Source organism: Larus michahellis, chromosome Z, assembly GCF_964199755.1.
Source record: "Larus michahellis chromosome Z, bLarMic1.1, whole genome shotgun sequence".
Classification (NCBI taxonomy): domain Eukaryota; kingdom Metazoa; phylum Chordata; class Aves; order Charadriiformes; family Laridae; genus Larus; species Larus michahellis.
This window is the reverse complement of record NC_133930.1, coordinates 36,728,118-36,744,475: the sequence shown is the minus strand read 5'-3', so window position 1 is coordinate 36,744,475 and position 16,358 is coordinate 36,728,118. Positions and strand designations below refer to the sequence as shown.

At 41.3% G+C, this 16,358-nt stretch overlaps 1 protein-coding gene across 2 annotated transcripts in view; it reads right to left on the bottom strand.

Moving 5' to 3' along the window:
* ADAMTSL1 (ADAMTS like 1) overlaps positions 1 to 16,358 on the bottom strand; it is a 470,647-nt gene that overhangs the window by 188,657 nt on the left and 265,632 nt on the right. The window contains exon 1 of one of the 2 annotated variants that reach the window (XM_074570362.1): positions 9,813 to 10,133. The exons of the other annotated variant lie outside the window; for it this stretch is intronic. Coding sequence (XP_074426463.1) covers positions 9,813 to 9,869 — 57 coding nt within the window. The 5' untranslated portion in view covers positions 9,870 to 10,133. Of the gene's footprint in view, positions 1 to 9,812; positions 10,134 to 16,358 lie in introns of those variants that run through there. 2 annotated transcript variants of the gene reach the window in all.

The following is a 16,358-nucleotide window of genomic DNA, read 5'->3' as shown; positions in this document are numbered from 1 at the left end:
AGGCTTCCACAGTCTTGGAAATTAACTGAGGAATTTTTGCCTCCTTTGCACTTGCAAGACCAGGCAAAAGGCCTGCGAGGGGATCATGAGAGTATTTCCTATGGAAAACCCCTGGCACAGGGAACCCTTGATCTGAGTGACTCAATGCCCCAAGGAAGGCACTGGCACAGGAGCACACACGTGTGAGGATATATACTGTACTTTGGGTAATTACTTTATGCTGAGACTTTGCTAGTGCAGATAAACGGGCTGGGATTTATTTTTTCATTTCAGCCTCTTGAAAAGGAACAAAGAAAGGAGTCCAAATCTCCTTCTGGGTAGTTTTTAATTTACTCTTTCTTCAGGATCAAAATCATCCATCACTTAGATGAAACAGGGGAAGACACCTTGATGAGAAGGAGAGAAGAGGAAATCTCACTGAGATCCTCTGGCAGTTTTTCAATGCCTATTCTGCTCCTGTGAACACAGACAAGGGAAAGATCAATAGGTGGACAATTTTTCTTTACCCTGAAGGAAGACACCTGATGCACGTACAGGTAGCTCAGTTCCCAGGGACATAAGTAAAAGTTTATTGTGCTAGTCCTTTACAGTGCTGCATTCATTTTTGTCGTCTTTTACTCTTAACAGCACAGTCATGCAAGGCAGGGTCATTACTAAGGGAACCGAAAAAGGGAAATTATGGCATCTTTTCCTCTTGCACAGGAAAGCAAGGGTTCATCACGGGGAAAATAATCCCTCCTCCCTTCCTAGCCATATATGACCTGATATGGTTATTGCACAAGTAATAAGGACAAAGAGCGATACTGAACTCTGTTGTCTTGACAGAATGTCTCTAGTCTCAGCGTTGTACACATTTGCACCCTCTGACAGTCATTAGCTCCATGCATCTGAAGGATGAGAACATTGCCAGTGCTTTCCCCATAGTCCCATGGGATTCTTCCTGCCATGAAGCAAGTATACATGCAGTCTCTTAAAACTTACAATAAGGAGCACCCAGCTTCTAGTCTGCAACAAACAGGGAAGAAACAATAAACAGCCATCTCAGGACTTTAGGAGCTTAACAGCCATTCCCAAACCTGGACTGGAAGTTGTATCCCAGGAGAAATGTGCCAAACGTGAGCTCATTTCTTCTCCTCTAAAAGGGCAGCAGCCAGCTGGAGGGGGGGGAGGTTACTGGCAGAGGACGAAGCTGACACTATATCACTTCAACATGCTGCACGCTGCGCTCCCTATAACATTTTACAACAGTGCCTTATAAAACTCAGATCAGTCCTATCTCTCACTCCACTTACCCATATGAAAATATACACCAGGAGAGCAATGTGAATACAAGAGCTTTCTTTCTTGCTCTCACAGACCCAAGTTACGACACCCTGTTGTATTTAAATCCTGCTGTGCTGGTGTAAACACCAGGCATGGGTGATCCAATACAGAGCAGGTCCAAGCTGGCTCAGTCTCAGACTTGTCGCCTAATTGACTCAGAAGGGTTTTCGAGGCGAGGACCGGTTCAGATGCAGGATGGGTGAAATCACTTTCCAGAATTCGGAACCCACCCAACAGCATGGGTTCAAAAGTGCATCTTGCACTCAGGACTTTGGGTTTGCCTTCCACGTAGCAAGAGCTGCAGGTGGGGAAAGAGCCCACAGAGGCGCACGGAAAGGAAAAGAGAGAAAAGCAGAATTGTTAGCTGTGACAAGGCCTACTTTAGGCCAAGTGCTCTTTAAGTGGCAAGGTGTGAAAGCTGCGTGCTGACTGGGCCGTGTTTGTCAGCTTAAAGAAAAAATGGCCAACAAACGGCTGACACTCCTGGCTCCACAGGTGAACCACTGTCTCCCCCAAAGAGACAGGGTAATACACTGGAGAAGTGTATATTAGCCATTTCCCCTTGCTTTAGTAAATTGACCTTAAGCTTCATATATTCACTCTGCCGAAGTCTCCATACAAGTCACAACGTCCAACAGTGAGCCCTTTTACGTGCACCAAACCCCATATGGACTGGATTTAGAAACTCTGGTTCTGAGAGTCTGAGCTAGAAGACCTTGTCACATCAGCATAGATTTTAATGGGCTTGCAAACCCTAGGATGGCTCAGCCTCCTCTGGAGCAGATCGGAGCATAAAGACCAGGTTCCAACAGGAAGATGGCACTCTCTGGTCATAAGACATTTCAGAGAAGGGAGGAGAGCTCTCCAAAGATTTGTGTAATTTCAGATAAACATCCTCAATTATGAGGTGTATTCAAAATAAATGAAGCCTCCTATTTTTCTGATGGTCTGCCCTATCCCTCAGTTACCTCATGGGGCTGTGTATGTGTTTATTTTAACAACAAGGGGCCATATAAAGGGTTGAAACATTAAGCCTCTGTGGAGGAGGAAAAACTGGTAGGGAAATATTTATGTAAAAAACAGGGGGGAAAGAGAGAGGAAGAGAGGAAGAGAGGAAGGGAGGGAGGGAGGGAGGAAGCAAGGAAGGAAGGAAGGAAGGAAGGAAGGAAGGGGGACGATGGGAAGAGTGAGAAGTAAAGAAAGCAAGCTCCAGATCCCATGTTATAACAAAAAATAAAGCGAAGATAGGGAAAAAGATGTTCATGGGACCCTTAGGAATTACCAACAAACCTCAGAGTTTATCTAACATATTTATTTTCCCCTTAATCACCAAGTAATTGATCTCAAATTAATAAATATGTTTCTTTAAAGGAAAATACACTCAATTGTTGAGAGTATGCTAGGAGTACCTGATTTTTGTTTTCGTGGTTTCACATTGAATTACAAAGATGGAAGCACCTAAACACTGCAGATATAAACTGCTGCTACTCTCATGCTGCCCTCTAATATCACACGTGATGAAAACATTTATGTTTCCATTGCTCTCACCGAATAAAAGACAAGGCACATCCACACTTTGGAGCCAGTACGCTGAACAGAAAGGGTATGCATTCCTCTCTATGCTAGTCTTCAGCTCCGGTAAGATGTTGTAATGCACTCCCACTTGCCCTGGTGCTCACCAGCACTGATGGGTGGCTGAGCCCATCAGAGAATGACGAGACTCCTACAGTTTAGATTAGCAAAGCAGAGTCTTACAACTCAAGATGTGGCAGCTCAAATTTTAGTTTCAGAGATTTCTGTTGAATTACTTACCTCTCCCTTCAGCTAGTTCAGATCTTTCATCTTTAAAACATGGCCCTGGCTAGACCTTTAAGGAACACACTGGCAATACCACAGTAACTTGAAAATCCCCCACTCTCTTTTTTAAAAGTTACAGGAACTATGAAAATGTCATATCCAAAACACATTTACAATCATAATCCATCCACATACCAAAATGAAAAAAGAAAAGACAGCCCTGGGCTTGTTAATGGCAGTTATATTTGCTCTCAATAACAGATGCTTTTAACAGTCCAGGCAAAAAGAAATACAGGGATTTAAATAAGCCAGTAAGTAAGTAAATAAATAAATAATCCACCAATCTGATGCCAGCACCAGAACGGTAGGAGACCTTATTGCTTCCTTTATTCCCTTTCATTTCTGGGTCTGTTGATATAGCACAGGATCTGAACAATACACTAGCAAACTTCAAACAGAGACTGAGATTATATCCAACAAAGCTAGAAGGGGAAATTCGACACCCCTACAGTGCATTCATATGGAAACAAAATGAGTTATATTTATTTTATGGGACAGTTTGAATTTATTATAAGTTGCATATAATTTCCTGTCTCATTTCTTGAGCACTCTTGGAATTTATTTCAGGATGTCTTACGTTATCACACACCCCCTTCCCTCCGCCCTGACACCCTCTCTGCTGAATCTGCTCTACAAGAAGTCCCTGAAAGGCAGAAATCCCAGGGCAACCTCTAAAGCGTTGAAGCTTTGGAAGAAATTCTTTAAAGGCAGGCAGTGGAGACAAAAATGGAAACAATGTGAAAATTAATGTACTGTAGAATCAGTGAACATACCACTTATTTCTCTACACAACTAGAAGAAGGACTGCTCCTATAAGCAGTGTGTAATTCACAGGTGGCAAAACTATTAAGATTTCTACATACGCTTGCCTTGGAAGCAGATTAAATCTCACAAGTACACACACTGCTTTCCCTACCCCAGTCACCTGTCTACATTGTCTTCCAATTTCACCACAGCTTTAGCTACTTTTATAAGAAATTTGGAAAAGTCGGATTCTGGCAGCAAAATTTAAAAAAATGGTCATATGGCAAATGAAATTCTAATCAGGGTACCTAACGGGAGAAAAAAAGAAAAAAAAAAATGCACCTGGAGGTAGTAATCTCTGATATGGTAACATCTCACTGCCAGTGAAGCAGAGAGAAAGCCTTGGCCTACAGCAGTCTTCAATGTGCACACTCAAATTCAGGCCATAACAAACCCACAACACCCAGCTGTTGTATGTATGTGGATACACACCCACCAACTGTTGAAAATAAGATAAATTGGCCACTCAGAGGTTTCACAACAAGATATTCATGACCAGCGCTTTTTGGAGGTATTTTAATTGCTCCTGTGCATGACATCTAAATACCACATGTAAAAGCTCAAAATAAAACAGTTATTAAATGAAAAGACTTTAGTACAAAGTCTAAGCAGATGGAATTCAATATAGCTCTATTGCAGCTACCAGAAGAAAATGAATTTATATAGATGAGAATCTTGCTCTCAAATCTCAGCTAATACTACCCGTATGAACCATTATATCTGTATTAAGAGTTAGTATTCTGAGAATGGTATTTGACACTTCCTAAAAGAAGGGCAAAAACTTTAAAGGCTGATGACCCTGCCCAATTGTGGGAGAGCCTTTAACAGAGACAGATAAGATACTGCATACAATTATCTTGAAAGACAAATGAAACATTTGAGGATGGCATCTTTAAAAGCAGGATACCAACCTTTATATCTTTCTAGTATCTAGACAACCCCCAATAGACAACCCTCTCTCTTTGTTCCTTTTCCAGAAGGAAAAATTTTGGCTGATTAAAAAAATAGGTCTGACGATGTACAGTGAGTCTTAGTGTGCATGACAGCAAATCTCAGACCTGTGATTAAATGTTTTACATTCTCTGAAATAGAAGGACATCTAAATGATTGGATTGCACTTCATTGACTATTATTGGTCAATGAAGATTTTCCATCACTCCGTGAAACGTGTATCTCTTGCTTACTTCCCTCATTTTGCCTGCACATACATTTAAGGGCTAGGGGATGTTATAGGATTTTGAATATCCAAAGCTGGTCAGCCATCTCTTAAGACAAGCCTACTGTCTGTCGGCTGATATGAAAAGATGGAGACGCCAAAATCAAAAGTTAACGACTCCTATACATCGGTTAGGAAAAAGTTGTCCATACCAGAGTATGACATTCTGATGGAATTCAACATTTCCTGCCAGCTTTTGTTAGTTGCTGTCCACCTCACGAGAAGACTTCTTTCGTAACGGTCCTTGGCTTGAGATGGAACAAGTAATTTCTTTCTCCTTTTCCTGCTCCCCATCCTTACACCATACCATCTGGTGGTTGATGTGTTTTCACTGCTTTTCCACTACCTTCAGCTTTCTGACTGTTTCTATAAGGATGATCTTACTATTCTGTTTTCCTTCCTTATACAGGAGAACACATGCCTCTGCAGCAACAGACTGTAATTTCCTATTTTTTCCATGTAATTGTTGCCCATAGAGCTCTGACTTTTCTTGCAAGCTTAAGAAAATAGCTACGAAAAGCAATAGAAACAACAGTGCTGTCTGCAGATTTGACAAGACAACACTGATACAACACTGTAACAGAAACCATGAGGTTAATTGTATTTGGATGGCTAACAACACAGTTATAAGGAATTCAGTTTTTGTTTGCTTCAGTGAAAATTAAGTCGGGCAGAGATTGATAGCCCTCTCCTAAAGAATTATTTGCCTGGGTGTGTAGACTACTTAGGCTTTACATTCAACTCATTAAACTTCTGAGCATATGAGTTTGTCCAGCTGACAAACCCATGACTACAGGTGACCATATTCCAATCTTCAGACTTTCCACAGTGTTCAATTTCATAGTTTCTTTAATTATTTTTTGCCAGACCTATGAATATAGCAAAAGTCATTAAAACAAAACATATTTAACCTTACTGACATTGGTGAAGCAGACCAATAGCTCAACAGCCTGCAATAAGTACTGACTTCACTTCCCTAAAGTCCAAAAGAAGAAACTTCCATAACACAACCTTAGTTCAGCTCATGCAAGCCTTTGCACTTGGCAGAAAAAGAGTAAACAAATGATATACTTAAAAAAAAATCTGAAGGAAGAGGTCAATAAAGTAAGTCCAAACACAAAATTCTAGAGTTATGTAGGAAGAAAGTGATGAGTATACATACTTAGTAGCATCTAGACCTTCATACAACAAATTGTTTTGTTTTATAGACTTAAGACCTTCTGAGTACAGCAGCACTGGCACAAACCACAATCATGAGAAATTTTGCGCTCCTTCACATGAATAAATCTTATCTTTGTGTAGCTGAACTATGTATTTCGGCACATCCTTGCCCAACTGATGTGATCAAATACCAGTCCGTACATATACATTACTACGCATGAAAATAAATGTGTGTACTGTGGACTGCAAAAATCCCTCTCTATACAGCTACAATTGTAGAAACAGAAGAGTAGACATACAACAATAAGTAGACCTATCTACACATGAAAGGAAAAAATGTCAATATTTGTACATTCAGATGTAAACAAGAAACATTATATTCATTCCACTGGCTAATTGTGCTTGTGGTCATCCAAGACAGATCCAGTTAGATACCGGGGGAATGTAATGCCAAAGAGCCTGGAAGGAATGGACTATTGTATTTGACTATTTTCCACGTACAAATTAGCACAGCAAAAAAAAGAAATCCTGCAGAAAAACACATGTAGTTTATTACAGTTCCTAGTGTTATTTCTGTAAGTATCACAACAGCAACAAAGAGAGCTAAAAAAAGCTGCTGAAAAGATGCAAACAACAAATGCAAATGTAATTAAATGCCCTTCTGACATGAAGTGATTTGACTTCAACTTTGGATGAATACATGGCGGGTTATGGTTTTGGCCACATTTCCTTTGAGTTAGACAACTGTGATTTGCTTGTGTTAGGCTTTTATTTTTAAATCGATAGGAAGGGAAATCTTCAGAACAGAATGCCTGCTTTCTTTTGTTCCATTTAAAAGCAGTGTGTTAGCATTTCCTTAGCGTGCAGAAGTTCACAGAGCAATGAGCAAAATTCTCCAAATACCTGGTCTTAGTCTGGAAAGAGAGGAACTATCTTTTCAAGTTACTTTCATTCTGACATTACTTTTTCAAGACAGGAGTCTAGTGTTATGGCTCAGATTCTCAAAAGTATCTATGAAAGTACCTAATTCCCATTTATGCCAGGGAAACTGGATGTCTGAGTATGAAGCAAGTTCTAGGGCAGTTAACAAATAAACTAGTGATCCCCACAGATCTCAGTGGGGGTTGAGCACCACTCAACTGAAAATCAATATAATTTCTTATGAAGAAGGTTAAGAACCCCAATGGAGTAGTGAGCTACACTCACTACTACACCTCTCCAGGCAGTCTGCCCTGAAGTAGACTATATCTGCTGCCTAACAAGGGGAACTGAAAAGTTTATGGCTGCTACTGCCTGTGGGCTTGTCCATCCCCTTAGCATCACGCAAGTGTCTGGGCTGTGCAACTTCCCTGCTAAGGCAAGGATGCCAAACTAAGGCTTAAGGTGCTGCTTTGCTCTGCAGTGTCTTACCGAAAATACAGGAACGTGTGATAAATTATTGTAAGAGTAAGCATTTGTAAGCATTTGTTACCTAGCCTTAGTGATTACAACTGTGGACTTCCGCTGATGTTACTAGAGTGCTACATGCCTCGAGGCTGCTCATGCTGCTCAGTGTGGCCAAGGCAGGGGGTTTGGAGAGGTACAAGTTGAAGCACATAAATCCAAATTCTGATTGTCATAGTTTTCACATTCATTCCACCTACTTGACTAAAGGCTAAAACCTGTGAGGCTAGTAGCCAGGTCTGATCTGATGCTTCTTTTTTTTTCTCGAAAACATCCATGAGCTTTCTACCATGCCCTGTGTGAACTCATGCTGCAATAAACTGTAGTAGTAACATGTATACCAAGGTATCCTGCAACTTATCTCTATCTCTCTCCAAGCTGTAAGTTAAATTCTTGCATGTTTACCTAATCTCCTGCTGGAAGCAAGTGAGAGATTTTCCTGAGTATGGAAGGAGCAAAAGAATGGCCTGATTCAAAAAAGAAAGTTAAGCTTGCTCCACATCACTATTCTTAAGGCACAAAGAGATTTGGTGGGAGGTGGGGGCGAAATCTCTTGAGGCAGGGTAAGTCATGCAAATACAAACTAGTATAGTATGGAATATAATGCATAATAGTTGGCAGCAGAATGCACTATTTATTTTCATGAATCAGGAACTGAGAACTTAATTCACAAGCAGCAGAGTGAAGTACAAATGTTATGAGTATGAGCTTAACATGGGGCAAAATCCTACAGCCTTTACACAGCCTTGTTGAGTCATATCTCCTGTTGATCTCCCCCAAATTAGTACTGCAGGATTGGCTCATAATATATTACAGTCATCAGGTTATAAACTTCTCATTTTCATAAATGAAAGATAATCTATGCTGACCTTATGCCATTTTGTGTGAACTCAGTATTTCAAATGGAAAGTAGACCTTTAAACAAAATAAGACTTTTAGGTTAGTCCAGATAGCATTCTTATTTCTAGTGATTAATAAGTATTTAGTGATTCTATATCCAAAAAGGGTTTTTTAAAAATCATAAAATATTTTTTAATAAGCATTTCAAATAGGATTATCCCACTGTTTAGGTCCCCATGTGGCTATTAAAAAATGTATTAAGATTAGTTTACAATGATTACCATACATTATTTTATACAGATAAATAAAAAGATGCATGCTGTTATGAAGAGCATATATTTTTTTAAGATTCTTTGCTATTTGAAAGACTACATTCAGTCAAATGTTCAGAAAAAGACAACATATATTTATGCCAAGATGACTACGGTATCAAAAGTGTGTGCGCATTAATATTCTTACTGCAGATTTCTGATACCAAACATACAGCTCATACTTATAAAAGTAAGTATGAGTCAAAATGGAACATTTAATCTCAATCAAAGAGCAGAGCTACAGTGCTCAGCTGTAGAGCATCCCATCAGGATAATCAGGGCAAGTATGCAAGAAAATCATATAGTAACGATTAGCTTTATAGCCCTGAAGTATACCAGATATCACATAACATATCTTCCAAAAGTTGGTATAAACTTGTCTCTGTAATGAGTTACAGCCATAATGAGAGCTTATTTAAGCTGGCTGCAGGATAAAGTTCAGTACATGCCGTACCTGGTGTCTCTGCGTGTGCGCAACTGAAAAATATTTTTTCTTTTCTGTTTTTTTAGGAAGGAAGAAAACTCCAGGAACATTACAGCGTGGTATAGTTTGACTTAAAGAGGGGAGAAACAGCTCTTCTCTAAATCCTAAGCAGTTAAATCACCATTCACAGGTCATTGCTCTCCAAGTTTATAAAAGTGACGCCAATATCAACTTCTTGGTACTACCTGCAGCAACCCACAATATCAAAGCTCCAAGCACTTTAAGAGAAGGTAAGATTTACATGATTCATTGAAAACAAACACTCTATAACTGTGATCCTAAAGATCTGAAACATACCCACCCACATATAACACACACAGACACAGTACCAGCTACAAGCAATACATATTTGCAGGAAAGAAATGGCATTTACCAGGACGAGGGATGCCAGAAGCAGAGTGCCAGCAGCTGCCCAGCGGCAGCCCTCCATGGTGGGGTCCGTGCCGGACCTGGGGTCGGACACTTGCCCAAGCTGCGAAGCCCTCGGCTGGCTGCCTGCTGTCACATCCAGCGCTGGTGCGAACCTTCAGCCCCGCTTCTCCGCCTCCATCAGCCCCGCTCACATTTCCCGACCCAGGCGTGAGTGGGTGGGTGCGTTCGGGGTGAGCTGCGGGGAAGCGCTCCCCGAGCCGGCGAGCTGCCAATCCTCTCCCCCGAGCCCCCCCCACAGCTAGTCAGACACGCAGTACAACAAAGCCAAGGGGTCTAGGGAGAGTGTTACAGTGAAAGACAGAGGGGAAGAAAAAAGAGAGAGAGAGGAGGAGGAGGAGGAGGAGATGGAGGAGGAGAGAGGCAGAATGGCACAGCTCAAGGGAGTGCTCTGCCTTCAGCTCGCCGTCCTCCAGGAGCTCTGCTCCACCACTTGCCATGAGCTGTTCACGCTTATTGCTAGGTCGGTAGCTCTCCTCCTGAGCGTGCATTGTTCCAGACAGGAGGGAAACTTAATCTGTGTCAATACATAATGTATGCCATAAAAGGCACCAATCGGAAAATGCTGAAATCCTCCAGGGAGAATGTATGTTTTACTAAAGCCTTGTATTCTCTACAGAAGAGTGCTCTCTGGAACCCTTTTACACCATTTGTTCTCCCATAAAGGGGTCTGACTCTGCTCCCAAATTGAAAAGCAGGAATGTTTCTAACAGGACTGAGTGACAGTCTTTCTGTCACTACTTCTTTTCTTTTGAGGGGAAATTTAAAAACTGCCCTATTCTTCATTAGAAGGAAAGTGAGTTTATGGGAGGAAGAATTTCGCACAGAAAGGCAAAGTTCCACACACCTCAAGAAAGCTGGGAACTCTACCTTTTTACTGTTAATTTGACAGACAGGAGTTTCAAATCACTGCTCTCACTCTGGTCAGAATTCATCCAGTTCACATGCCTATGCCCCTGCATTGCCTGAAGTCTCCAGAGTCTCCAACTCTTTTTTTTTTTTTTTTTTTTTCCCCAGTCTGCCTGTTTGTTTTATTTTCTGAAGCAGAAATTGCAAACTGGATCCAAGAACTCTTTCTCAATGCAGTAGGCATTCTCCCACATGGGGCTGAGCCGAATGTCTTTTGCAGTCGCAACATTACGGTGCTGCAGGACACGCCACATCCAGATGGGCATGTAGAAAGCCCTGTCTTCCCTTAGCTCTTGACTGTGGTACCTCAGTAAACTCAGACAATGAAGGAGAAAAGTAAGGTACATGTGTATTAGGGGTGGAGAACAGTATGCTGGCAATGAGCCTGAAAAGTGACTGAAGTCAGAAGTTAGCAAAGGAAAGGGAAACTCTGCCAAGGGCACCAGGACTGGGGACAGAAAGGAAAAAGGAGCAAGTGTAGACCACAGACCATCTAAGAGAACTGCACATAAGCAGAAATGAAAAACAGCCTGGAGGAAAAGCTGGACTAGCAGATGGAGAGTGATACAGAGTTTGCAAGAGGAAAGGAACTGAGGGGAAAAAAAAAGAGTTACAGATGTTGGGAAGTCAGATAGGGGGAAAGAAGAGGGTCTGGCTTGGCATAACAGGAACAGGAACATAAACGCTGAAAACATCTGAAGGCCAAAATAGAAAAGAGATAAGCTAGACAGACCCAGGCTTGGGAAATTAGGCTGAAAACAGAAATTTGGAACAAGAAACAAAAGTAATTAGGAACAGCGGGAGAGACAGATTTCAGCTTGCACTGGCCAGCAGTAGCTTGGTTGGGGACCTTTGGACTTGGTGGTCAGGGAAACAGGACAAAGAATACTGAAAAGTCTCAGTAGGAAGTTGCTACAATGGAAAACCAGCTAGGTGGAATGAACGTAGCAGGGGTGAGAAAAGGCCTATACCACCAGTGAGTCCTTTATGTGTCCAAATTCTCACACAGCAACTTCAGAGACAACCTCCTGGAGGAGAGGGGAGGGGTGGATCACTTCGCATCACCCTCTGGCTCGTAAGTGGGGAAACCACTATAGGATGACACCATGGCAGAATTTACAACTTCTCATATTGCCCTTGAAAACTCGGGAAACTAAACATATAAAGCTACTCAAAGTCCAGTGTACCTTTTAAAAATAGCACCACCACACAAAGGCACAAATCCTTTGCTTCACCAGCAGTGTCAACACACACCTGAGAGCTGCACAACAGGATTTTTTCCACATATCTCCTGGCCACCACTGTCTGTTTTTTCCTGTACTCGGTTCCTTTGTCCCAAGAAGGCTAACATCATAGCAGAAGTACTTACAGATACCCCCTGGAATTCCTGTATACAAAATTTTCAATGATGAATTTTTATGTTACACAGCAAGGTTTGTAATATTGAATAGATTAAATGATGACTGCTTTTTTTTTAAGAACGAAACTGCTGCAATTATGATTACATGGCTTATAATAGATGAAACAACTGAGAAGAATGTTTTAATGACTATTTGTTTGTCTTTTTCTTTTTTTTTTTTTTTCTTTCTCTTAGCCCAACTTTAAACCAAAGATGTTGCACTAACACTACATAAGCCCATCTCAGAATTCCTGATTTTGGACACTTCTTGTTCACCTTTGGAAAAGGTGGGTTTTTTAAAAGGAAGTTGTGGAGAGTATTCTTATCAGTGCAGAGGTCTCAATAGGCAACTGAATCATCTAAACTGGAATAACTGGATTATACTTGGCTTCCATGTATCCTGCCATTGTTCTGTTCATGGACCTCCCATTGCAACTGGTGGGAATTTTGCATGAAGAACGATGGCAGAGAAGGAAGTTAGTCATAGAATAGAATCATAGAGTCATTTAGGTTGGAAAAGACCTTTAAGATTATCGAGTCCAACTGTAAGCCTAACACTGCCAAGTCCACCACTAAACCATGTCCCTAAGTGCCACATCTATACAACTTTTAAATACCTCCGGGAATGGTGACTCAGCCACTTCCCTGGGCAGCCTGTTCCAATGCTTGACAACCCTTTCAGTCTAAAACTTTTTCCTAATATCCAATCTAAAGCTCCCCTGGTGCAACTTGAGGCTATTTCCTCTCATCCTATCACTTGATACGTGGGAAAAGAGACTGACACCCACCTCGCTACAGCCTCCTTTCAGGTAGTTTGTAAGAGAGCAGTAAGGTCTCCCCTCAGCCTCCTTTTCTCCAGACTAAACAATCCCAGTTCCCTCAGCTGCTCCTCATAGACCTTTTCTCTAGAACCTTCACCAGCTTTGTTGCTCTTCTTTGGATGCACTCCAGCACCTTAACGTCTTTCTTGTAATGAGTTGAAGGTCTTGTAGTAACGTTACCAAATTATGTGGCCTGCAATGTTCAGGCATGTTGAAAAGGTGATTTAGCTGTAAAGAGCTTTGTTTATTCAAGATATGTGTTTAATCAGTAGCAGAGCAGCAAGATGTTCATAATAGCATTGTAAATTGTATGAAATTCACCAGACCTAATATTTTGTTGCACATTTAAAATTCAGACCAGATTCTAAAATGCAGCTTGAATTTTGTTTTCACAACAAACTCATGCAAAACCCATAATTTTTTCATGAAACCACATGAATATCATACTTCCAACAGTTTGGCTTTTAGTTTTCCACACATATTTGAACCTAGAAATCAAAGTGAAATTCAAGGAATGGAAACTCACATGAATCAAGTCCAAAGGAAAGGTCTACTCAAATTCTTGCATACAGCTTTAATGAGGAGTCATGCCCAATATCTGCCAATTTCTACAGAGCAGTGTTGCCTCTACCTAAAGGCTCATTTGAATTATTTCTAACTGAAAAAAAAAAATGAACTGAAAAAGAAGTGTAGATTTACTGAAAAATTACTTTAAGGCATGAAGTGCCTGGAAGTGTTCTGGAGCTGAATGTCTCCATATCCTGCTGTTCAGGTCCAGGGTTTTGTTATACTGCATATATGCATTTTGTGTGGAGTTCATTTATTTGTCTTGCTGAAAGGTCTTGCTAGGAACACTAGTTTGGGGGTGGGGGCGTTTCTTTTTGGCTTGCATATATACTCAAAAATCAAGCCTATAGTAAGAAGGAAAAAAGGCCCTGAACAAGGTAACATTGCCTGAAAGGTGCAAACCCTCAGGCCCTGTTCATCTCCAAACGCTCTCTGCCATGCACCTTAAAAAAATGCAAGAATTCAGAGCAATAAAGGACTCTACCTGCAGCAGAAGTAACAGCTGAAACCTCGAGGGATATGAATGCGGATGGTGCCTACTGTGCCCAGCACTTTGTTTCACCAGTAAGACAGAGGTTGTTCTCAGCAAATCTTAATGCTACAGATGAAGTCCTCAGTCCTTTAAGATCATTTGCACAATTGATACTGGAGATTGGTGAGTCCAGGATTGCATTCGGTAACACTTTCTGAGTACACATATGCAAGTAAGTCGCCTCCAAGCCCTGATATTACAAACATAAGCCCTTCACTGGGAGGGCTTATGAGGGGAGAGTGAATGCACAAATACATACTATTCCATGTCCGGAAAACTACCCTTCCACTTTCTGTACTGATCAGTAGTTCCAGTTCTCCTTCACCTCTGACAGGTGTTTAAATTAAATCGGTTTGCATCTGTGTGTGAGAAGCAGAGCTTGTTATCGGCACCGTACACCTATGGCAGATTATATGAAATGGAAGTAGAAGCAAAGGAGGGTGTCTGAAGCGGTATTTTAAGCTCTACAGATTTAACAATACCTAATTTGAAAAACACACGTGCGGGCAGAAGAAAACGGTTAACATCAATATGCTTTATAGCAGGAAAGAGTGAACTCAGCTTTGGAGCTGATCTCCCTGGGGAGAATATGTTACCGTTTTCACTCAGAAGCCACCTGTCTCTTTCTGGAGGTTGGACCTCTTTTTTGCCATCAGGTCTGTAGCAACCAGCATTTTTTATTTCTTTTTACTTTTTCAGTTAACAGTTATTCTTAGATTTTTTTTCTCTTATAAGCCTGTATTGATTTCTGGGAACCTGGAAGCTTGCACAAGTACGGAAAGTGAGAAGCGGGAGGGAGTCAGTGCTTTATACAGAGCTTTAGATAGGATTTGCATTTACATGTGTGTGTGCCTTCGAATGAAAGCTACAAGGCCTGCAGTATTCTGGACTGCCTAGGGGAAGCTCACCCAGATGCACGTGACCTGTGATTGCAAAAGCACTTCCCTCGAAGGTTACGGCGCTGAAGCATATAAAACCTTTACCTACACCTCTGACTTGAGATAAAATTCAAACATACAATAGCAGGAGCAATATAGCTTTGAGGAGTATGAACATCCATCATTCACACCTAGCAGGGCAATAGATAGATAGTTCGGACTTCAGATTCATTCAGTCTTTGCCCTGTATGGGACACTGGTTGCCACTGGCACTGGGGTGCAATGAGATCACCTTAGAACCTCCCTGTCTTCGGCACCCACGTGAGCTTCTACAACTAACGTGAGGAGAAGTCTTGAGAAAGAGGTAAGTAACACTGCTTAATCCATTTTGTTTAACTGGGCAGAAGTCAGACCGATGAGTTGCTTTCGCATGAAACATTTTGAGCTTTCAACATTGAAGCTGAACAGTTGCTTCATCCACAGGAATTGTGGGAAGAGTTGGAGTGAATTCATATGTGGGGACTGCTTCTTTCTAGAAATTTAACTGCACTCACTGAAGTGGTGAGATACAAAGAGCTTCCCATGTTACACTGTCACCATTTACCTTATGAATTAAGATACCTATTGCACTTCAGTAACAGCCCTTAACCTTTGGCAGCAGAAAAATCTAAATCAAAATCTTACCAAAATATCTAAAAGTTTATAGACTCTTGCAGGGTTTTTCACAACAGTTTAACACTGTATTCATTTTTTTTCATTGCAAGGATGTGGTAATTTAGCGGATGAACCAGACATCTTGAACTGACATGTTTGAGCTCTGGATTACAACAGCAAAATAGGAGAATTCTGCGATGCAGATGCAAAATTGCTTCCTCCTACTGTTCTGATGGAGAACCCCAGGTGAGAGAGAGAAGGATGTATCCATCATTCTTCCAACATTGTTTCTCGCTCAAGCTTACTCCTTTCCCAGGGTGACACTTACATACCTTTAATATCTCTCCTCAACTTTTGGACATGCTCCTTGCGGGCAGTCTAAAATGGATTCTTGTTTTTAGAGTCATCCCAGTGCTTGTCTGTGAGCGGGCTTGCACATGACTCTGGGCCACTCACGCTTTTCTTCTGGAAAGTGAGCCTCTACATTCCAACTTCTTTTCCTCACACAAGACTGTTTCCCATATTGTTGCACTGCTGCATGATCCTTTTCAAGTCTACCTTCAGAAGTCTGTGCAATTTATTTATCCCCAGTCTTTCTGTACCTCTTTTCTCCCAGCTAGCACTGTACCTCAGCTTGCTCTAACAGTTGTTTACATGCCGTACTCTCTGAACAGCCCACAAAATACAGCAAATACTGGTTTTAGGTTTTACAAACAGGACATTCTTGGTG